Source organism: Phacochoerus africanus, chromosome 2 (genome assembly GCF_016906955.1).
Source record: "Phacochoerus africanus isolate WHEZ1 chromosome 2, ROS_Pafr_v1, whole genome shotgun sequence".
Classification (NCBI taxonomy): domain Eukaryota; kingdom Metazoa; phylum Chordata; class Mammalia; order Artiodactyla; family Suidae; genus Phacochoerus; species Phacochoerus africanus.
The window spans coordinates 254,240,374-254,264,885 of record NC_062545.1 but is presented as its reverse complement, the minus strand read 5'-3'; the positions used below and the strand labels follow the sequence as shown (position 1 = coordinate 254,264,885).

At 38.0% G+C, this 24,512-nt stretch overlaps 1 protein-coding gene across 4 annotated transcripts in view; it reads left to right on the top strand.

Moving 5' to 3' along the window:
* ECPAS (Ecm29 proteasome adaptor and scaffold) overlaps window positions 1-24,512 on the top strand; it is a 102,662-nt gene that overhangs the window by 34,736 nt on the left and 43,414 nt on the right. For 3 of the 4 annotated variants that reach the window (XM_047768141.1, XM_047768139.1, XM_047768140.1), the window contains exons 4-15: window positions 1,350-1,468; window positions 2,608-2,757; window positions 5,670-5,838; window positions 8,954-9,093; window positions 12,799-12,880; window positions 14,565-14,684; window positions 17,881-17,966; window positions 18,194-18,272; window positions 20,643-20,692; window positions 21,706-21,772; window positions 21,864-21,986; window positions 24,104-24,207. In XM_047768141.1, coding sequence (XP_047624097.1) covers window positions 1,350-1,468; window positions 2,608-2,757; window positions 5,670-5,838; window positions 8,954-9,093; window positions 12,799-12,880; window positions 14,565-14,684; window positions 17,881-17,966; window positions 18,194-18,272; window positions 20,643-20,692; window positions 21,706-21,772; window positions 21,864-21,986; window positions 24,104-24,207 — 1,289 coding nt within the window. The remainder of the gene's footprint in view (window positions 1-1,349; window positions 1,469-2,607; window positions 2,758-5,669; window positions 5,839-8,953; window positions 9,094-12,798; window positions 12,881-14,564; window positions 14,685-17,880; window positions 17,967-18,193; window positions 18,273-20,642; window positions 20,693-21,705; window positions 21,773-21,863; window positions 21,987-24,103; window positions 24,208-24,512) is intronic. The other variant, XM_047768142.1, reaches the window with a different exon arrangement.

Sequence of the window (24,512 nt, the reverse complement as noted above, 5' to 3'; positions counted from 1 at the left end):
CTGAATGAAACATGAGATGTTTTTCTTCAAATGGACACCCTGTTTTTCCGCTAAGTATTGACCTGGAGGAAGTGATAGGAACAGGATGATGCATGGCCGTTTACACGGGGCAGAGGAATGTTGATGTAGTGATTTGTCAGGTATGTTGATATATAAAAGAATGATTGATTGATTATAAGAGGTCAGTCTGAGTAGAAAGAGAAGGATTATGTAGCATAGGCATGAATAAAGGTTGATAGAAAAAGAAAAAAAGGTAAAATGGCAAGAAGAGATAGGAAGGCTGACCTAAAAAAAATCTGTTTCTGATATATATGGTATATCACTTTTAAAAAGAAGTAGAATAAACTGAGGCTGGTAGGAAATATTCCTATTAAATATTCTCTTCATGAAAATTAAATGTAAAAAGTGTCGATGCCTTATGATGACAGATGATATTCTCTTCCCAGTCTTTGTGGTTCCTTGAGTTGAGGCAGAATCTGTTGGGTCGTGTCTAACATCTGGATTCCAAACCTTTGGAGCCTCCTCCTGGTCTAGGCATCTCGTCTGTGCCTGCTCTGAACATACAGTTCCACAAATAGAGATGGTCCCAACAAAACTGCCAAGTAGAGTGTCTTTAAAGGAGTAATTTTATGAGTCCTGTTCTAAAGTGAAGAATCCTTCAGAAAAGCAAATCTTTGTCTTATGCATAAATCCAACTGTGCTTAAAATGAGGCATTACATGGGTTATGGTGATGCAGACAAACCAACAGCACTCAGCGTCCCTCGCTTCATCATCTGTTGGTCAGTTGTTAGGGTGAGGAGGAGCCAGAGTGCCGCAATATACTGAGGGTATTTTAGTGACTAACCAGATGGGAAATGGCACCCTAGGGTGTAGCATGGGGTCTCCCCTTAGCTTGAAAGGGTTAATGTAAGAAACTGGGAAATCTGATGCTGATGTGTATGTCGCATGTAGGTTTGGGTAGGTCAAATGATTACTTCTTTCTTTTCAGTGAAAAGTAATTGAAATAGGAGTACTTAATTTCCCCCCCCCTGCTTTATTGGCAGATGAAACTGACTATATTTAAAGTGTACAACATGATGGTTTGACAGATGTATAAGTGCTTTAGACTAGGTCATGCTCCCTCGTATGAAGCCCATCCCAAAGCAAATATTTTGAGTGAGGCTGGGCTGCCTTCTGAGATACAGTTAATTGGTCAAAAGCTCTAACAAACGGGTGATAAACATGTGGAAGGAAGGGTGCATTTTCTTTGTTATAACGTAACTGCCTAAGTTATCAGTCACGTGTTTTGGTTGAAATCCTAGAGTGTTTCTTTGGTGCTAACTGACTTACTTTTCTCTCATTGCTTTAGAATTTCACTATAATTTATGTTAAGATGGGCTATCCTCGCCTACCAGTGGAAAAACAGTGTGAGCTGGCTCCTACGCTTCTTACTGCCATGGAGGGGAAGCCTCAGCCCCAGCAGGACAGGTAGGATTTCCTCAGTTATCTTATTTCCCACCTGCAAGAGTCAGCAGCTGCCTTTTAGAAATTGGTCCACACATTTGGTTTCACTTGGGCAGGTGCCAAGGCTTGAGCTGAGCTCTTTGACCTGATAGTTCTGTGTTTACCTCAACATTATGGTTTTGTTAATTTTCTAAATTATAGAGTTTCTTGTGAGCATATCGAAAAATGTATAGAACTAACAACTTTCTCAATGTAAATGTGTTTTTATTTCGGTGAGTTGCTTCTCAATGGATTTTCTGTAATTGTAAAAGTTAGAGTTATATGCTTTTAATCAAATATTTCTATCATGGAGAATATAAAGTTTCAGAGCAGTTTTCTTAAGGAACTGATTATTCATTTGGATTAATATGGGAATTGGAGAGGTGAGAAGGTTTAGAGTATCATCCTTTGTTTCTAGGTTTAGGCCAAAAGTTCCATATTGTAGCCTTATGGTGAAAATCATGAAGGGAAGTTGTGGGAGAAAGGTGGAGTTAAGTCAGGTTTTCAGTTCACTTTTTAGAGCGTACGTAATTTTAAAAGGTTGTAATACAGATATTTACAAGTGAAATTAATAGGCACTATAAACACTATTAGAAATTGTTTTCTTGTAGTTTAATAGCAAAAGATGTATAGTGAAAAAAGTAATTACTGAAGCTATGTTATTTAAAATCACACAGTGGAAATTTAATATTTTATTTCAAATATTGACATGATTGGTGTTTAATTTCTTTAGATTTAGAATGACTTTATTTTAATTAAATATGGAAAGGGAAAAATTATTGAAAGGACATGTTATAAGGTGAACTTTACCTAAGGTTTAATATTAAATCTCTTGTGTTAATAGATATTAACACTGAGCCCATGTTATGTACATTTTTTTTCAGGTGTTTTTGGTGATGAGCCAGATTGGCTAAATGTCGCTTGTCACTCAATATACTGAGCTTTCAATAAGAAATCTAGGCCGGTTCCTAGATTAGGACTTTGTAAATTAGTGGTATTAAAAATGAATAGCCCTTGCAACATTCACCACTTCTTTATGTGATTTTTTTTTTGTTGTCTGTTATTTGCATGTATGAAAACCTTATTTTTTTAAATAGTTGCAATAAATGTAATTGTTTTTTCAGCTTAATGCATCTTTTAATACCAACCCTTTTTCACATGAAATACCCTGTTGAATCATCAAAATCAGCTTCTCCGTTTAATCTTGCTGAGAAACCAAAGACTGTGCAGCTGCTTTTGGACTTCATGCTCGATGTCCTTCTGATGCCTTATGGGTAAGTTAAAAAAAAAAAAAAGAAAGAAAGCAACCTTGCTCTTGACTGCTTTGACTGTGTGGCATCAAGTACTGTTTTCAGTGATTCAGGTTTCATTTGAAAATCACTGTGTCTCAGATTTGTTTTGCTGCAGTCCTGCTCTCTTCTGCACTCCAGCCTCACTGCTTATTGACCTTAGAGTGTGGAGCTGCTGTTGTGCTTTCAGACTTGACCTGAAATCAGTCTTTTCCCTTAAAAATAGTTTCTCTTCTTTAATTACTACCAGCGCTGTGATGATTCTCTGAGCCATGTAGGCACATGATTACAAATTGCCTCCAGCTTTCTCTTCCTTGTTGCTACAATATCAGTTCCACAGTCCTATCTCCCTCCTTCTTGATGTGGCCTGGAACCATTCCCACTGCTCCCATCTAGTTTCAGCTCCTTTTAGCTCGTGTCACGACTTTCTCACCAGCTGCTCTTCTTCAAAACTCTCTAACACTGTGTTTCCCGGTTTTTAAAACACAGATCTTATCAGGTCACACCTTGAAGTCCTTGGGCTGTTACTTTCCAGTCATTACATGCATTCATGCATTTCATGCACTCTGTCTCTGTCTATGGTTTAAGAGAAATCGTTCTCTCTGCTTAGAGTGCTTACCCATTGAAAAAGAAAAGAAGAAGGAAAGAAATGCTAAAAGAAAGAAAACAGTAAGAGACAGCCAAAAAACCCACTCCGCAAAAGCATCACAAACTAGCTTAGACATCAGCCCTGTTGTCTCTGACACAAGTTCCTTGCCGTAGGCATGGGACGTTCCTTTCCGTGTCCTCCTAACTTTGAACACCCATCTTATGCCACTTTGTGTTTTTACTGCATTGTTGTTGGCATGTCCATCTTGCCTAATAGATTGGGAACTCTCTGTAATCAGGACCAGTTTAATCTAGCCCCGGTCCCTGGTATAGTGCCCGTGTTGTGGTTCATTCCACCCTACTCATTTTCTGGGTTGTCCTGCTGCCCTAGATATTTTTCCAAAATACTGCTCCGTAATGTTTCTTCTCTGATGAGAAATGTAATGTGTGCTGTGAGCTTGGCATGTGGGGCTCCAGATCGTCTGTCCTTCAATCCAGCCACAAGAGAGTTGACACTGTACGATTTCTTTCCTCTCCTACTTGCCTCTCCTCCTACTCCTTTAATTTGGCAGCTTTATTTTCAGCAACTTCCACTATCTCTGTCACAGCATTTCTTATTTCCCTACACTGTCTTTGTCGTCTGATAACGTGTTCTGTATCAGACATGTCTGTCTGATAACAGCGTGTGTTGTGTTACTGTCTCAGCTTGTTCTAGGCGGTGGGGACTCGGTCTTACCCCTCCCCATCGTCCTCTCTTGTGCGTAGTGTTTTGTACTATGTTAGCTGTTCATAATTGTTGATTTTGATTTACTTACTGCTTCCAGTCTTGCTGTAACTTAGAAATAAATGAAAACCTCCTTTTATTGTTTTTAAATCAGGAGGCAGCCAAAAATGGCAAGCGACGATGACTTTGGTGATTTAAGTTTGAAATCCAAATTTAACTTAGACACACAGTGTACCCAAGCCGGTGATTCCTCACATTTTTTGTACCAGTAAAAATTTGTCTCATTTATATAAAAATATTAAAGTGATTCTTTAACAGCTTTTTTTTTTTTTAGATAGCTGAATTTAGGAACTGAATGAATATGGTATATGTAGAATATGATATATATAAGTAGAATAATTGACTGTACTGTTAGGGTCCAAGTGTTTTCTTTAATTTTTATTATAATGGGTATTTAATTTAATATCCAGTCTGATAATTTGTCAGCATAGAATTTTAGAGTTCAGAGGGACTTGAATTAATATTTATATCAAAATTTTTGTCTCGTAGATGAGGAGTACCAGTTTAATTGGTTCTAAATAAATTGATCAGAAATCGTCTTCTTAATCTATAGAAGCTAAAAATGAAATAGTATGATAAGTTAATAAATAAGTAGCTGCAAAGTTATGCTTTGAACATGTAATAGGCAGAGCTGGTTCTTAGTATGATTTTTCTTCTTTGGGTCCTTTTGAATTTTTTTCATTGTGGGGCATTATGTGCTTGTGTGGTACGTGGTTCGGGAGCTTCAGTGGGTTTTCTAATATAGGGATATAAAGAATTTAAGGAGAATTGAAGGTAAATTGCAAACTAACAGAAATGGGAAAGACTGTAAAAATATTCTCTGATTTGGGTATAAAACAGTAGGGGTTTTTTTAAACTTTTTTTTTTGTCTTTTTTTAGGGCCATACCCATGGCATATGAAAGTTCCCAGGCTAGGGGTCAAATTGGAGTCATAGCTGCTCGCCTACACCACAATTATAGCCACACCACTACGTAACGCCATGTAACACCAGATCCGAGCTGTGTCTGTGACTATCTCAGCTTGAGGCAACTCTGGATCCTTAACACACTGAGCAAGGCCAGGGACTGAACCTGAGTCCTCATGGATACTAGTCAGGTTCATTACTACTGAGCCACAACAGGAATGCCCAATAGTTTTTTTTTTTTTTTTTAAAAACCCCATTGCAATCAACAAAGCTTTCTCTTTATTTGTCAACCAAAAACTCAAAATACAGTGAGTCAGTGGTTTTTAGAACAATTTTTATAGATTGAGAGTGAACAAAATATTTGTATTCATTGTTGGTTACTGTGATAGTTCATTTGTAACCAAGTTGAGCAGAGGTATTCTCATGGTTCATTTGCTAAAGATGTAGGTACTTTTTAAGGTAGCTTTAAAATTTTTCTTTGTGATGGAATTTAATGTCAAATGTTTATTCTTATAGGAAAATTCTATGGGAGCAAAGTGTATAATTGAATGTGTTACATGTGCTTGTGTGTGTATATATGTGTTTTTATAGACCAGTTTAAATTCCTGTTTCCTTTCCAGATATGTGTTAAATGAATCCCAGAGTCGCCAAAATTCATCTTCAGCACAGGGTTCTTCTTCAAATAGTGGAGGAGGTTCTGGAATCCCACAGCCTCCCCCAGGAATGAGCTTTTATGCAGCTAAACGAGTTATTGGTGATAACCCGTGGACACCTGAACAGCTGGAACAGGTAGCAAACACTGCTTGTTTCCCATGGAACTTAACCCTGCACCCGCGGCCGGCCGCGTCAAGTCTGTGGAAGCATGGGTGCCCTGCCGCCAGTGTGTTTAGCTCTCCTGTGCAGTCCACCTGAGAGGAATGGCTCATGTTCGTGTTGTTGTCATCACATTTTTTATTTGTTCAAGCCCCAGGGAAAGGGAGGAGTGGGAAAGGCTCTTTAGTTTTCCTAATAGTGCTTATGGAGTTCAAGTATAAAATACAGCCCACTTACAAACTGAGTATATTTAGTTTCTTTCACTTTAGCTTTTAATTATAGATTTAATAATTAGCTGCTTTGGTGCAGTTAAAGTTCAGATTATCTCACATCATTCAGCTTTCTAGGGCCGCATGTTTTGTGTAAAGTGAGGAGCAAGTGACCATATGGGAGGAAGCATGACGCCCTTTTTCTTTTCTTCCTGGGGGTTGAAAAACTGGCATGAAGAGTTTTATTCTCGATTTAAACAGGATACAGATGTTCTCTGAGCAGCTTTTTAAAAAAAAAACAGAACGGGTGCTCTCCAGAGAAGGTGCCACACTGTGTCTGTGTCATCAGGCACCTCAGGGGAGAGCAGATGAGATGAGTTTGTGATTATTGTGGAATTCAGGCGGCATGAGGTAGTCTTGCAGCCCTTCCATCATCTCTCCGTGGCGGTCTAAATGGCCTGACCCTTTTCTTTTTGGCAGTGTGAGTGACCACTGATCAAAACAGTCTTCCCCGTAGAGGGAAAAAGGCCATGGGCATTTCTTGCCACTCACATTTATAGAGTGATTTGTTCAGTGAGGGTTCTGTTTGATGAGATTAATGCCTTCCTGTTTTATAGATCTTTCTTCTTCTTCAACCACAATGTAAGTAAGTAAGGAAGAAAAGTAAATAGCAACAGAGGCTACTCTTTTGAAGTGTGATCTATGTGACAGGGTCTGTGCTGAGTACTTTGAATACATTATCTCATTTAATCCTCACAGCAACCTGATGAGGTACAGAAATTAAACTAATTCCATTTTGGGAAAGAAACGGAGGTTTTGAGATTCACCGAGGTCTCGCTCCTGGTACTAGGCTTTGCATCTGAGTCTCTCTGAGGGCTAGTTTTAAGTGCTGGAGAATTATTAACATTAAATCATAGTCTTATGTTGGTCATTGTCTGCTAATATCTAAGGGCCTCTGTGTGCCTTTTGTCAAGTTCATGATCTAGTGTTGAACAGTTTAATTTCAAGGATGAAAGCCGTTTTCCTCTAATTTTTAAATATCTCTTTTGTTTTACATTTTTTTCTTTCAGATAAAACAGCTTTTTTTTCCTAATGATAAAGTTAGTGGTAATGTAAATATTTGAGTTGTACAGACATTATAAGGAGAAATTAAAAACCACCCGGAGACCTGCCTCCCTGTGTCATTTACTCATAGCCTGCTCTGTGTGTGTATACGCAGATTTAATTTTACACGATACATTTTTGCATACCATATAATATACTAATGAACTTCATTTTTTTTCATTCAACAGTATATCAGGTTTTTAAACAATGTCATCTTTTTTGATGCCTGTATAAAATATGTCTAAACCTATCATATATATATATTTTTGCCATTTCTTGGGCCGCTCCGCAGCACATGGAGGTTCCCAGGGTAGGGGTCTCATCAGAGCTACAGCTGCCGGCCTACACCACAGCCACAGCAATGCCAGATCCAGGCCGAGTCTGCAACCCATGCCACAGCTCACGGCAACGCTAGATCCTTAACCTGTTGAGCAAAGCCAGGGATTGAACCCGCAACCTAATGATTCCTAGTCGGATTCGTTAACCACTAAGCAATGATGGGAACTCCAAAACCTATCATATTATTTTTTAAACTAGTCTCCTATTTCTGGACATTAATATTGTTTTCAGTTTCCTTTGCACACTTTTTGTTTATATCTTTGTGTCGTTGACTTTGTGGCTATAGTAAATGCTTGAGTCTTCTCTGTTGTAGCTCTTGTTGCAAGTCAGTTGTGTTGAACAGAGGGAGGGAAGGCAGGCTTTTTTTTTTTTTTTTAAGGTCTGCACCCGTGGTGCGTGGAGGTTCCCAGCCTTGGGGCTACAGCTGCTGGCCTGCACCACAGCCACAGTAACACCAGATCAAGCTGTGTCTGTGACTTACACCACAACTCGTGGCAGTGCTGGATCCTTAACCCACTGAGCGAGGCCAGGGATTGAACCCGAGTCCTCACAGATACTAGTTGGGTTTGTTAACCACTGAGCCACGATGGGAATTCCCAGGTAGATAGGTTTGTCTACCTTTAAAAATTGTATCCTCTGTCATTTAGTAACCTTAAGCTTTATCCATCCTAATTTATATATACATGAGAACTATTATGTAACTGATTTTTAAAGATAAAGTTCTATTCTTCAGGTGTATTTATCCTAAATAGAGTTATTTGTAGTGAAATTCATAGCTCCTTCACGTTGCATGAAGTTCTGAGCAGAATCTCTCTTCAGTCTGTTTCGTTTTGGCCAATTAGATTGAATACTGTTTGATTAGAATTTTACTTGCATTTTATGTTTGAAATCATACTGTTTTCAGTACATGAGAATATTGAGTTCAAGGATGAGTATATTAACAGTAGGGTGGAACTCCATGGAATGAGTTTAGTTCTTTTTGAACTGTCGAAACAATCCATGGAGTACTTTACCCCTAGCAAACCTCACTGTACCTGGAGCCTCCAGATTCGGACTTCAGTTCAAGGCTTCATCATTCTAGAGTCGCTCTGTAAGCTAAGTAGGAAGGCTGTATATCATGCTGGTCTTGGAGTCTGAGACATCTGGGTTTGGACCCTGCCTTCATCATTTATTAATGATGTCTTAAGCTCTTAAGCCTTGCCTCAGCTTCCTTATCAGAAATGTGGGAATAATGATACCTCATAGATTGTGAAGGTTAAGTGAATTGATGAGTATGTATGGTTTGGTATCATCTCTGGCACGTTGTAGGCTTAAATAGGAGTGGCTCCTGTTCTAGTAATCCTTGGTTTATGACCACACTGATACATTAAACGAGTGTGTTTGGTCAGTGGTCTTTGTTTCTCTGATGAGTGCTTTGCCTTCCCTTCATTTATCTACAGTGCAAATTGGGTATAGTGAAATTCATAGAAGCCGAACAGGTGCCCGAACTCGAAGCTGTCCTCCACCTGGTGATTGCTTCTAGTGACACACGCCACAGTGTGGCCACGGCCGCGGACCTAGAGTTGAAAAGCAAGCAGAGGTAAATGGCTTCCTTTTCTAACCCTCCAAATGGAAAACAGACTAGATTTCTTAAAGCTCGCGCAGCACAGACTTGTTCTTTTAGGGTTTTGTGTAATGAGACATCCATTTTGTAAGATTGTGAAATATACCTAATTTGTAATAAAGGCAGTTTGCAAGAGAGCAGAATTCTAAGAACAGAGGAAAACCATTTGGAGAAATGGTTTAAAATTGTCATAGTTTAGAAATATTACCATAAGGATTGAGAACTTTAGGAACTGATATTAAGAAAAACCCAGGAGTTATTTGTTTTTGATCTTTCCTCTATCTCTAACCATTTGAGATGACTTTTAATAAAGAATAAGTAGGTATTATGGTTAATATGATGAAAATTGGGTCCTGTGAAAAGATGTGCCTGAACAGTTTTCATTTACACAGGAGGAAATACAAATAGTAAATAGGCTGTAAAAATATTCCATATAAGAAATAAAATCATGCAGAATAAAAACAGTGATGTGCCAGTTTGTACCCATTGGTGAATAAAATTGTATAACAGTTGATAACTCCATTTAGGCTTCTGTTGAAACTGCTGTTCTTACGCCTTGTTGGTTGTCACTGTAAATTGAAATAATTTTTGAAAAGCAGTTTGTAGTAGGTAATGAATCATAAAAGTCTTTATAATCTTTTATCTGAATCTTCTAGGAATTTTTCCTAAGAGAATCATTCAAAAGGAGAAAAACATTGTATTTAGAAAAATGTTATATTTGTTCATTATATCATTTCCTGTAATTGTTAAAAAAAAAGAGGAACAAATTCAGATTTCCATAATAGGTAAATAGTTAAGTAAACTACCTGTGTGATCTATATGGAATATTTTATATCTGCCCAAATAATTATAAAAAATAATAAAGCAACATGTAAATTGCCCCCAAGTAATGGCAAGTGAAGAAAGCATGATACAAAAGGATACCTGTACTGGTTTTTAAAAATGGCATTGCAAAGGCTGAAGAATACATGAAAAATTTAAGATACTTGGTTAAAAAAATCAAATTATGGACTAGTTCTTTTTTGAATTTATTTTAATGCTTAATGTAATAAAATTCTAAAAGATCATGGAATGTGGATAAGACCATAAAACCTTCTTAAAGGTATGTATTGTAGTTTTCCCTCTCCAAAGAAACCTATACAAGTAGATGTGATAGAATTAGGACTTTAACTTCATTGTGTCTTAGTTTGCTTGTTGAAATATAAGCAAACTGTGGTGGTGGTTGGGAACGGCTTACCGAGGGGCTCTTTGAGGTGGCATGCAGGAGAAGCATGTTTGTCCTGGAGTTAATTCTGACCACTCCTCTTGCTGATTGTCTGAGTTTGGAAGCCTCTCAATTTCATCAGGCCCTCATCACTGTAAAATGATAAAAGTTGGACTAGACTGTACTCAGCATTCCCTCCCAAGTCTCAGATTCCTTCATGTTGCTTATGACTGCATCTTCCTAGTATCTCTTTCAAGGAATGTATTTGGTTTTGAAATATCAAAAAAATCTTCCTTTAAAATTTCTAGTTGTGTTTGAACTGGCCCTATCCTTTACACCATATAGTGGATTGGATTGTTGGAAATATGAATATGGTACTTAAGTATGCTAATCAGTTTTGGTTTTGTCTATTAAAACATATGTATGCATTTTTCCATAAAAATAGTGTAACATTGTTAAGAGGTAAAAAGTGAGTTGAGAACATATGTAGATATCCCGCTTGATTAAAGAAAAATCCACAAATGTCTCTTCAGGTGACATATCTAAGTATTGATCTGTTTCTTTATCTCCCTGCCATACCTTTATCTATTCTGCTTGCATAGGAAAGAAGTCTAAAGAATGATACACAAAAGTTAGTGGTTATTGAAAAGGAATAGAGAGGGATGTGGTGCAGATTATAAGAAATTTTACTTCTATATTACTTATTTCTGAATTTTCGCAAGCATGTAATCAGAAAACTAAAACTAGAAAGAAGGCAAGAAGAAAAGTAGAATGAACAGTGAAAATTGTCCCTATCAGTTAAGCACTACCAAATTTTTGTTTGTTTTTCCGAAGATTGTGTGTGTACGTGTTTTGTCAAAATCTCTAAACCTGAAGTATACAGAAGGGAAACAAAAGTGGAGATTGCAGATTAGTTAATGGCAATCAGCTGAGGAAAGATATAGGTAAATAATAACTAAAATCGAATTGTAGAATGTCTTTGAGGATAGTGGAATTGTGGATATCCAAACAAGGGATGGATTGATAAACTTTGAAAGGAGAGATGGATTAGAAAAACAGTCCATTGACATTTAAGGTGATAATTGATAGATGATTATTTATTGCCATTTGAACCTCGTGTTCCAGTTGATTCTATGGTTCTCTATTCTTCCTTTCTTTTTTTTTTTGGTTGGATGGTCTCCTGTTATTATCTGCTTGAGTGTATTTTTTTTTTCATTTTTTGCAAATGCAATATTTGGTTTTGGCTTGTGGTTGCCCTGTTTTTTAAGTATGCTAACCCCTTCCCATAATTGTGTGTTTTAGCCTGATGGTCCTGTAAGTTCAAACACTTCATTACTATATTAAAATTAAGAAGAGAAACAAACAAACAAAAAGGGTTATTTACTTCCTAACATCCCTTGCCCACATTTTATGGTTTTGATGACTCTTTTTTCTTTTTTTCTTTTTAATTTTATTTTGTTTGAAGCATGTTCATGATTAAATCGTTATCAGACACAACTTAGAATAGATTTACAAGGAGATCCTGTTGAATAACATTGAGAACTTTGTCTAGATACTCATGTTGCAACAGAAGAAAGGGTGGGGGAAAAAATGTGATTGTAATGTATACATGTAAGAATAACCTGACCCCCTTGCTGTACAGTGGGAAAATAAAAAAAAATATTAAAAAAAAAAAAAAAGAAAAACAGTCCAAGCAGCATCATGTGTTTGTACAAAATCAGCCTGGTTTGAAAGCAGAACCCATGTCAAAGGAGAGGAGGTAATATGGTTAAATCTTACTAATCAGGTGAGATGCAGCATTGCATTATTGCTAGGTTTATAAAATGACTGTCTTGGGGCTCCTGCAGAGAGTGGGTGCCAGCCACCAATCATGTTGTATTCTGAGTCACCTGTGGGGCCCAGTTAGGGCTAAGTCTTAGTGACTAATGGCAGAATGCCTGCTCTGGAGAATTAGATGCTAAAACTGCAAGTTTGTGTTGGTAGGTAAGGTATATACTGGGAATCATAGTGACACAGATTTACAGGAATGCAATCTTCCTAGGGTTGTAGCTTTAATGGGTAAAATGTTTTTTGTTACTTTCCCTGTCAATCTTGAATTCCCAAGTGGTTAAGCAGAAGGATCATGCCTTAGGGCTTTAAGAACAAGTGTGCCAAGGCTCTGATCTGTTGGAATTGCTCCATGGCATTGATCCTGAGAATGAGATGCAGTCCAGATTTCTTGTGTGGTACCACATTGGGCCACTGGATACTGTGATCTGTTTTACATTGAATCATGGTGGCATAAGTGACTTTTTTTTTCTATCTGGAAACTAACTTTGATAGAGGTTAATCCCTTTCCTTCGACAATGTCCGTTGGCTATTTTATTTGTGTATTTTAACATTTTTCTTTGGGTAACACATATTGGGGTTATGATTTTTTTTGAAATTATTGAAATGGGAGAAAAAAATTTAACAAGCTTTGTTGAAACCTTCTATAGCTTGATTGACTGGAATAATCCTGCCATCATTAATAAGATGTACAAAGTATACCTTGGAGATATACCGCTGAAGACAAAAGAGGTAGGTTGTTTTGGTTTATTCTCACCTCATCATAAAAAGTATTTAGGTGACATGAGCTCTATATATCTGAACATTTTCTCCTGGTTATTTTTACTTAAGTTGAACTTATACTATAGGAAATACTGCTTTTAAGCTGTACTGGTGTAGGTGTATTAAAATCTCCTGCCAACATATTTAGCCTGACCTGGTGTTTTCAGTTCAGGTGCTTAAATAATAATTGTCTAGATTAGGACTCAGTAAACCGTTTCTATAGATATTTAAGGCTTTATTGTCTGTATAGATCTGCGGCTGCAGCTGTTCAACTCTGTCATAACATGAGGGCAGCCAGAGGCAGAACATAACTGAGTGAGCATGGCCACGTGCCAGTAAGGCTTTATTCATCCTGAAATTTGGATTTCATGTTATCTTCATGAAATACAATTTTACAAAACATTATTACAATTAAAAAAAAATTATTTGAGGATGTAAAAGCTGCTCAACTCACTGGCCTGACCAAGTCAGAGGGTGGTAACCCTCAGATTTGGCCTGTGGGTTGTAGTTTGTTGGCCCCTGGTCTAGATCTAGAACAGTAGGTTGGTTCTTCTTAAGTCTTGAAGTAAGATGTTTGCTTAATAACGTAAGTTCTGTTTAGTTCGGTATGTTTAAAAGTGTTCCAAGTCCAAGTATTGACATGCAAGGTTATTTGTTGTCTTGCTTACTTTCTAAACCATAAATAATTGAAGTGCTCTGGGCCTCATGTACTTCATATAGAAAATGAAGGAGTTGGATTTAAATCAGTGACTCTTAGAGTGTGGTCCGTGCACATTTGTCAGATCACAGAGAAACTTCTAGAGAGGTCCACAAGGACAAATTGTTTTGCCTTTTTTTTTTTAATATGTTGATACTTGCACTGATAGTGTAAAAGCGATGGTGGGTGTCAGTGCTGGGATCCTAGCACGAATCAGAGCTTTGTCATTAAATAATGCTAGCGAGTCTTCTATTCCTCACTGACAGCATGCATGGTTAAAAAAAAAAAAGAAAAAGAAATAAAACTCAGTTTAAAAATATCCTAGATGAAGCAGCAAAAATGATTTTACCTTAAGAGTAGATAGGCAAACTCTGGTTCTTGAGATGGGTATTTGGCATGCATTTTCTCTAAAATGAAAAAAATGAGGCTTAAAGAAAAATAATATGCTTTATTGGCAGAAATGAAAGTTGAGATTTTAAGCAAAAATTGGAGTTTTGAGTAATTTGTTTTCATCACAATGAGCTTGACAGCCTGTCAGTACCTACAGACGTTTCTGATGAGATTGGTCATGATAGTAACTTTCTTTTATTAAGGTGAACAGTGAAGAGATTTACAGAAAATATAGAACACTGCCACTCAGTACAGTTTTTTGTTTTGGAAAGTAATTTTTTCTTTTTCTTAAAAATGTGTTATTTACAGAAATATATAATGAGTTTAATATTTTAAGGTGAATAAGTATTTAAAATTTTCTGGTTTCAGTTTCTGGTATAGTAAATATTGATAGATTTTTCCAGTATAAACAAAAGCTTTTTGGAATCTTTAGTAATTTTCAAGAGTATAAAGGGATCCTGAAACAAAAGTTTGAGAGACCACTGGTTTAGATGATCTCATGATTTTTTTTTTTCAGTGCACAATAATTTTGAAATGTTGAATTTTGATCAAACATATTTTCAACAGGGAGCAGTGCTGAAGCCAGAGCTGAAAAGGGACCCTGTCAGTACGAGGGTCAAGTTAAAGATTGTCCCCCATCTTCTTCGTTCTAGACAAGCTGCAGAAACGTTCCCCGCTAACATTCAGGTAACTCGTTCTTTCCAGAGAAAAATGGCCTGTTTATAGCTTCTGTGTCTGTTTAATTAGAGAAAGAACTGCACTGATGGATATCCAGGAGGCAGGTTGATGTGTATCACATGATTGATGAAATTCCATCTTTTTTTCTCAAGTTAAGCTGCTGAAAATACTTTAAAATTTGTCTTGTAGAATATATACTCTCTGTGGTTATTATTCCCCCTAAAGGTATGGTGATAGTCCCTTTCAAACTAGTGTTTTTCTGAGTGTTTTTTTCCAAAAATGGTACCACCCTAAACTGTCACTTAAATGGAAAAACGAGTCATCCTTACGGGAAACCGTATGTGAAGGCAGTGGCCAGATCACCTGGATCCTGCCGCCTCCAGGTCTTCGTCTCCCTACATCTAATGCTGATATTAGTGGAGGTCGGCACTCCTTGTTTTGGTTATCACAGGCATCTTCCTTGTTTCCCTGCCCCTAGTCTTCCCACGGCCAGTCTGTTTTCTGTATTGTCGCCAGAGTTATTTTTCGCAGCTGGAAATCCTTGTACTCTGTCGGTGTGGGTTATAAGCCCCTCTGCAAAAGCCCTTGCCTTTTACTCAGGTGATGACCAGCTCAGCTCAGTTCTGGCGGCAGATAACGTTCGAGTATAACTTTATCATTAGTTACTTGCTTTTATTCTGAAGTAAGCCTCAGGGGTCTGCCTGTTTTTCTTTAAATTTTTTTTTTTTTTTTTTTTAAATCTGTAAGATGAGTGTAATGACAGCAGTTACCTCGTAGCACTGTTATAAGGACTGAGTGGGAGAACAAGTAGAAAGCTTAGAGCATAGTAGCCTGTGCTCATTCGGTTAGGAAGGTCTCAGTAAATGGTGGAAAGGTAGCAGTTAATTTCCCTTCTGGGCTCCTATCTCACCACCCCCTTACCCTGTACCTTATGCTGTTTTCATGGCTCTGTGTCTCTGCTCCCGATACTCCCTTTGCCTGGCACGGAGCCTCTGCTCCTGTATGTAGCCTGGTAAACATCTACTCGAGTTTCAGGATTTGCTCGAATGTGCTCCCTGCTATCTGAAATGCTCCCACTTCCTGCCTCGCCCCTCTTTCAGTCCCAAAGTAGGAACACTCTCCTCTTGCTCACTGTGGATATTGGTGTGCGCGTGTGGTGGTCGTGGACTTTTCTCTTAGCAATCTCTCCCTCTTAAGGCTTATTTGTTTAAGCAGCTGCTTCCTCCTTGTAGGTGACACGGCTTTCATTCCAGCATCTAGCTCTCTAGTATTTTACCGACTTCAAGTACGCTGCTCTGTGTCTCCATAAACATAGGATAATCACGGAGCTGCTTCCATTTCACTTTGCAGGCACTGGTTCCTGCAAAGTCTTAACAATTTTGAAAATGTCTTAACAATTTTGGATCAGAAAATTTGGTTGTAGTAACACTATGTTATGTAATAAACAGATGGAGTTTTGTAGTAAAATATTTCTAGGTATACACTTTATTTGTAGTTATTTATGTTTTCAAAATAAGCCCAACTAAAATTTTGCGTATTCAGAGATAAACTCATTGTTCATCACCCATAAATATTCTTCATATCATTTTCATTTCTAAGGGTAGCATTTCCATTCTCCTAGGTAGTGGGCCCTACCCCTCTCTTTTCCACTTCTCCGTCAGTCTCAGAGTTCTTGAAAGCGTCTTTCCGATGAGCCTCTTCTTTCCTGGTATCAGTACCTTTAACCAAGCACCTATTATCTCACCTCAATTTTGAACCTATGAAAGCACCTAGAACAGTTCCTCATGTGTAATATGTGAGCCATGAATTTTACTTTTTCCCACAAAACTTTAGTATGCTAATTCTTTTGTTTCTGTCATCTTACCATATGATTCTACATAATATAGCTGATCAGATAATTTTCTAAAAAAAGTCTTTGCCAAATAATGTAGTGTTTAATTATGTGTTGTGCTATGTCGTTTTTAACTTATGTATGTCTTGACTTCCCAGCAAGACGGAGTGACTTGATAGCAGTGCTCACCTTTTTTATATCTTACAGCACCTTGCATAGTGTCAGTTACACAGCACATGCTCAGTACTAGTCTGTGTCCAGTCACACGACATTGTCACGTAAGATCAGGTTGCTGCTAGTAGTTTTAGGAACCAGAGTAAGTGTTTGTTTGTTTGTTCATTTGTTTTAATTAAGTGTAAGACTATCCTTCCTATAAAAATAGGAAGTGGAGGAGTGTAGATTTCTTTGATGTTGATGTACTGTCTGAACCTTCTGGATGCTGCCCAGGACTCATCTACTACAAGAACTTTTGCCTTTTAGGTGTGACTCCTCAATACATGGAGCACCCATATTCCAACTGTACACTTGAAGAATACTTTAATCTTGATATTTTCCATGGTGCTTTTATTATAATTTGTCCTGAATGACTATGTGTAATTAAGAAATCTAACCCCCCCCCAGAGTGATCTTATCTGCTAATGTCCCCTGTGTGACAGGGTGGTGGCCTGCTGCAGCCTGAAGTCTGTTGCTTCCAAGTTTTGCAGGCTTGTAACATCAGCCATTGTGTTTGTTGCACCACAGATTACTGATTTTTTTTTTTTTTTGTATTTTTAGGGCTGCACCTGTGGCATATAGAGGTTCCCAGGCTAGGGGTCAATTCGGAGCTGTAGCTGCAGACCTACACCACAGCCACAGCAATGTCAGATCCGAGCCACATCTGTGACCTCCACCACAGCCCTGGCAGCGCCGGATCCTTAACCCACTGAGCGAGGCCAGGGACTGAACCTGCATCCTCATGGATACCAGTCGGGTTTGTTTCCCCTGAGCCATGACAGGAACTTTCACAGACTGTCGATTGAAGCTACTGATTGGCTTCCTGAGTTGCTTAGTGAAAATATTTGTACTGAAGAGAACTGTATTATTTTTTTTTCATTTTTGTTATCTATTTTATTTTTATTTTTTTAAACTTTATTGGAGTATAGTTGATTTACAATGTTGTATTAATTTCAGGTGTACAGCAGAGCGAATCAGTCATACATGTAAATGTAACCATTCTTTTTTCTCAGCGAAAATATTTTATTGACGAGAACTGCATTGTTTTTGAAGAGCAAGATGTCGTGTAAAAGATCTGCTGTTGGATCCTTAATAGTATTTGAACACAGTATATTGCTGTTCTTGTTAATTGGTGTTCGTGACATTGTTCCTTTCTCATAGGTGGTGTATGATGGACTCTTTGGTACAAATACAAATTCAAAATTAAGAACATTATCTCTCCAATTCGTACATCACATTTGTGTAACGTAAGTCTTTTGAACTACTTGTAAAGTTTTCAAGCTGGAGTGATCAAGTGGTGCAAGTATATCTTACCTAGAAAGAAATCCTGTTTGCTTCTCTTAAAATATTTTGTATTTTAATAGATTATCTAAACTTAACTTCAGTTATGTCTCTATTTTAAGTAGTCACCTGGAAAGATGTCGTTATGAGATTCTTATATCTTGCTTATGTGTATGTGTTATTTTTTAAAAAGCTGTCCAGAAGTCAAGATTAAGCCATTAGGTCCAATGCTTTTGAATGGCCTCACCAAGCTAATCAATGAATATAAAGAAGTAAGTGACTTGTTTTTTTAATTTGTGTTTAATACTTTACACGTTAAAGTGTTTTCTATTGTAAACTTTTCTGGTCTATATGTTGATATAGTTAAAGTTTGCTCTTGTTCCATTGTTTCTTAACATTTTAAATTGAACTGATGCAAATTTTAGAAATTACTGCCATCTTTTGCCCTTTTTTGGGCAATGAGTGTTAAAAACTGATAAGGGGAGTTCCTGTCGTGGCGCAACGGAAATGAATCCAACTAAGAACCATGAGGTTGCAGGTTTGATCCCTGGCCTCGCTCAGTGGGTTAAGGATCCAGCATTGCCGTGAGCTGTGGTGTAGGTCACAGACATGGCTCGGATCTGGTGTTGCTATGGCTGTGGCGTAGGCTGGCAGCTACAGTTCCGATTAGACCCCTAAGCCTGGGAACCTCCATATGCTGCGGTTGAGGCCCTAAAAGGACAAAAGACAAAAACAAAAACAAAACAAAACTGATAAGGATCTTGATGTTGTCTTAACACTTTTTTTAGATACCATTTTTAAAAGTACATTTTAATTTACTTTTAGGCACTGTGCAAAAATGGAATGAAAAGAATTAAATTTTATGATTTGTTTCCATATGGTTCAATTTGGATTTGCTTGTCTTGAGAAATAGTGCTAATTCTTAGGGACTCTGATTTTATTGATTCAAAATTCTGTCAAAACATGCATTCAGTAAATTTTTGATTCTTTAAGTGGGAGGAGGATTCCTTGGATTATAGATTTTTCAAATCCTATTTCTCCTTGCCATATCACTCTTACCATCTCTAGTATTTCAGGGGAATTTGGTAAGAAAGGTAAGGTTTCAAGAACTCTGAAGTTAGCATTGTTTTCTGAAGTCTTAGCTCAACATGAATGCATGCTTGACCAACACTTTGTCATTTAGAGTTAGAATTGTGTTTGAATCTTAGTTTTGCTCTTTGGTGAATTACTTAAATTCTTTGGACCTCTGTTCTTTATCAGAAAAAAAAATCACTTCATTGGATTATTGTGAAGATTAAATGAGATAATGTAAATTGTTCAGCACAGTGAAGCATATTAGTAGATATTATTATTAGTGAAAGCTATGTATTTGTGTGCGGCTGTGGTTTGGCGCAGTGTTAGGTCTGACTCTCCTGTCTTCCTCTGAATAGAGCTTGCGTGGTTCACAAGACCTTGAGACACTCTCAGATTATTTTTATGACATAGACAGTCAAATGCTTTGGGTGGTTGGTAGAAATAAAAATACTTTGGGGCTTGGGGAGAAAAAGTATTTTTGAAAATAGTTCAGGAGTTCCCTTTGTAGCACAGTGTAAATGAATGAGACTAGAATCCTTGAGGATGTGGGTTCCATGCCTGGCGTTGCTCAGTGGGTTGGGATCAGGCATTGCTGTGAGCTGTGGTGCAGGTCGCAGATGCGGCTCTGAACCCGCGTTGCTGTGCCCATGGTGCAAGCCAGAGCTGTAACTCTGATTTGACCCCTAGTCTGGGAACTTCCATATACAGTGAGTGCGGCCCTAAAAAGCAAAGTAAAAGAAAGGAAGGAAGGAAAGGAAGGAAGGAAGAGAAAGAAAAAGAAAGAAAGAAAAGAGGTTAGAGAGACCATATAAACTACAGGGCTCTAATCCTCTTACCTCCAGATGATGCCTGCATGTCTTCCCAACACACAAACCCCTAAGAGTGGCCATGCAGCTGTGTGGATCCTATGTTAAATGTATAAACTTCAGTGTTACTGGGTAATGCTTCTGAGTAACGTCAGACTATCGGTTTTCATAAAACCATGTAAAATTCTACCTGTATCTTGAGGTGGGAACCTCACTGACTCACCCAAATACTATGAGCCCTTTAATTTTTTTATGGTAGTAGGTATGAGAAGTTTACTAGAGTGCAGATTTTTAGACAATAGCTCCCCAGTTTGCTACAGTTTGGGGTGAGAGAGGGTGGGTCCTAGTCAGGTGGGCCAGTGGTGAATTTTCTCATAAGTTAAGCTGTTTTCCTAGTATGTTGGCAGAGAATTTTGGTATTTGCAGTTTACATAATATTGAAAATATTCTGAGCTTAGTGGCAGCTAAGAGACCCTTTTCGCATATGACCACTGTATTTTCCTTTTGAGTCAGGAATGTAAGGTTTTGTTTAGTTTTTCCTTTTAGTCCTGTGATCTATTCTGGGTTTGAACATTTTTGTTTATTTGTTCAGATGCTGATATCATATAGGTAGGCAGAGTAAGGCCTAGGTTTAACAAGGAGTAAAATAATGCATTTAATTGTAGCAAAAAGGTTTTGCCGTTTACTGTGTTTTTTTGTTTTGTCTGCTTTTGTTCTTTTTTTTTTTCTTTTTCTTTTTTTTTTCCCCCCCTTAATTTCAAGGACCCTAAGCTACTGTCAATGGCATATTCAGCTGTTGGAAAACTCTCCAGGTGAGTAAACTCTTTTTCAGTGAGAGATGTCTTGTCGGTAAACTAAGAAAAATTGTGGCATTTAATAATGGATAGAGAATAGATTTGTCATGATTCTGAAAGGAGATGTATTTAATAACCATAGGTTGTTTATAAATGTTTTCCTTGTAGAAGGATAATGACGTGAAATATTTTAATTTACATTTGAAGCTATGTCACCATATTAAATGGCAGTCTTGAATTGAGATTCTGAACTGGACTGTGTCATCTAAAGTGTTCCATTTCTTGTACCCTCGAGACATTTAATTGACCTTAAGTGTGCTTGTTGCTACTTCCTACTAGTTTTTATAATCTCTGTAATCAAGGTTTTTTTTAGGGATTATCTTTTCTGATAGTATTATTTTATGATTCTGAGTTACCCTGTTGCCGAAGGTGGATTTTTTTTTTTTTCTTCTACTTGGTATAGTTTCCTGCACCCAGTTCTTCCTGGTTTCCTCTTCCTCTGTATTTCAGAGCAGAGGGATAGAGGCTCACCTCCTCAGTGGCCCCAGGTGCTGCCTCCACCTCTGGCACGCGTTCCGTATTGGCCTGTGTGGACTGGGTCTTGCTCTGCCCTGTGTAGGGGAAGGAGCTTTGGGACTCAGAAGAAAGCCACTCCAGAGCATCTCATACACCACAGCAAACCTTGTCCCTTGTGTGTGGTCACAAAGTGACAAAGCTCCTTATCACCATAGTCTTTAGTTTAAATACCATTTAGTCTTACCTGTTTTCTTTATTTTAAAATCAGAAATGTTAACTGAATGCATGGATTATAATGATACCATCTGGATAATATGTGTATTAATCCAGGGTTACTTGGATTAGACGGTTGAAGAATTAAATATTTACCTTAAAAAGTATTTGGCTCTTTGGGGAGGTAATCCAGTGATGCTCAAAGGTGAAAGTACAAGTTCAGGAACATTTGTGCTTAGTTGCAGTTTCTTCCACCTCATGGAAACTTGTGACAGTAACGATGCTCTCGTTTTCTCTTACAGTCGAATGCCCCACTTGTTCACTAAGGACATAGCTCTCGTGCAGCAGCTTTTTGAAGCCCTGTGCAAGGTAGGGAAACACCTGGCAAGTGTATGCTTTCTATTTGGATGCCCACTCAGAAGCTCGACGGGGGGAAACATTCTTTTTATCATCGTCATAGGAAGAGCCCGAGACGCGACTTGCTATTCAAGAAGCGTTATCCATGATGGTTGGAGCTTATAGTACTTTGGAAGGAGCACAGCGGACTCTCATGGAGGCACTTGTGGCTTCGTACTTAATAAAGGTAGGTTTCAACCATGTGAACTCTCATGGCTGGTAGTGTCTGCATTTTACATTTGTGAGATCAAAATTTAAATTGCTTTTTGTCTTAACTCTCGATAAGGAAGAGGAATATTTGCTTTTACTTGGACTGTGATTTAGCATCTCTTTTGGGGGGAGAAGGTCTTATGTTTAAAGCCTTCCTTGTTGTAAAACTGTTCTTAATGCCATAGTTCTTCCAGTTGGAAGTGTTTTGGTTTTAACTGGTAGTTAAGTGCTACAGTCCATTGGGGTGGAATTCTGTAGGTAACCTTGGGGGGAAAAGCAGAAGGAAAGAAAGACACATTTTGTTTATCAAAATGTGTTTGTAGGAAGTCAGCCAGTACCATCATACATATTCTTCTTCCTTCTAGTCCTCTTTGCCTGTTATGGGAGTTGGTAGCAGAAATTTGAATGTCTGTGGTTATATATACACATATGTATACACAATGCATAATATGTAATATATTTAAAGTGAAAAAATGCAATGTAAAATAATTTATTATGCAGTTGCTTTAGTCAGCTCTTTGTCTTCCATTTCTAGGAGTAGAAAGAGGGAATGATGTAAAATATTGGTGAGATTAACATGCATTGTGTCTTCTTGAAATTTCACCATCATATTCATACATTTATATTGAAGGAATTATTAAAGCTTCAGAAAGGTATCTGGCTTCTATTGAAATATCACAGGATAATTATGTACACTCAGAGGGTTTATTATATGTAGAGTTCCATTGTCAAATGCTCTTGGTGTTCAGTGTACACGGTTCATGGTCATAGAACACGGACAAAGAAATACAGGCTTATTTGGAAGCACATTAGAATACTTAAAACTTTTTGTAGGTAACCTTACAAGGAAATGTAATGCTTGTGTAATGCACGTGGGTGTTGGTTATACTTATGTGGATCAAAGCATATAACAATATTTCCAAGGCAAAGGTAATTTATTTTCTTTTTTCAGGCTACATGTAAGGCAGTCTGTATGATTTACCCTGGGCTAAATCATATAGACTAGTCCTCATTGCCCTTCACAACAGCTCAGGGAATGCCAAAGAGCAGGAACACCTGAATGAATGAGACAGTATCTATTTTTTTTTAATCTCTTCGTCTTTTTAGGGCCGCACCGTGGCATGTGGAGGTTCCCAGGCTAGGGGTCTAATTAGAGCTGTAGCCGCCGGCCTACATCACAGCCACAGCAGCGCCAGATGTGAGCCATGTCTGCAACCTGTACCACAGCTCTTGGCAATGCTGGGTCCTTAACCCACTGAGTGAGGCCAGGCATCGAACCTGTGTCCTCCTGGACACTAGTCGTGTTCATTAATCACTGAGTCACAACAGGAACTCCAACCTAAAAATGTTAGAGGTATTTTGTTTTAAATCTGTAAGGGTTCCAAGCAAGTTCTGTGTGTGTTCCCTGTGAAGTATCTGAATTTCACTCATGTGCCTGAGAGTTTGAGAGTTGGGGAAGCAGGGGTGGTGGCCAGAAACTGCCTCGGTGACATTGGTCCTATCGTTGGGCTGAGGATGTGCTTCTACAGAGATTCTCTGACTGTGGTTTTTGTAGGCTTTCCTGTTTTATTGGGAGGGGCCTCTTAGAGATCATAAAAGTACTTTTCTTTTTTTTTTGGTCTTTTTAGGGCCACACCTGTGGCATATGGAGGTTCCCAGGCTAAGGGTCTAATCAGAGCTGTAGTCGCTGGCCCACACCAGAGCCACAGCAACATGGGATCTGAGCTGTGTCTGGGATCTGAGCTGTGTCTGTGACCTACACCACAGCTAATGGCAGCACCAGATCCTTAACCCACTTAATGAGGCCAGGGATCGAATCCGTGTCCTCCTGGATGCTGATCGGGTGCGTTACTGCTGAGCCATGACAGGAACTCCATAAAAGTAGTTTTTAAAAAGTGTCATTGTCCAAAGATTTCTAAACAACATGATTAAAGATCTTGACTAAATGATTTTATTTATTTAAAGATAATTGAAATAGCAACTTAAATTTTAATTGTTTACAATTAAAATGACTTATCTTGACTATAATGAATTGTTGGTAATGTTTATATCTCTTTGTTCACGTGTGTGTGCCTGTGTTTGTGTGTCAAATAGCCTGAAGTTCAAGTTCGACAAGTGGCTGTGAAATTTGCCAGCACGGTGTTTCCCTCAGATCATATACCGTCCAGATATTTGCTCTTACTAGCTGCCGGAGATCCGTAAGTTTCAAAAAATGTTAATTTGAATTCGAGTTCATTTAAAATTTGTTTGAAAATTGATTAAAACGTGTGTCGTTTGCGGTGTTGGTCTGTGGAATTTAGAAGCAAGTCATTCGAATTGAAAGTATGGCCTCCTCGATGTAATATATAGATCTGTACTCATACCATGTCTTGCTTTTTCCTGTGGGTAAAAATCAGAGATAAAAGCCACATGGCTCTACAGATCTCATGAAATTTCCAAAAATAAGTAATTGCTTATCATGTATTTTATGACTTTTTGCTTAGATAGCCAAGAATATATTTAA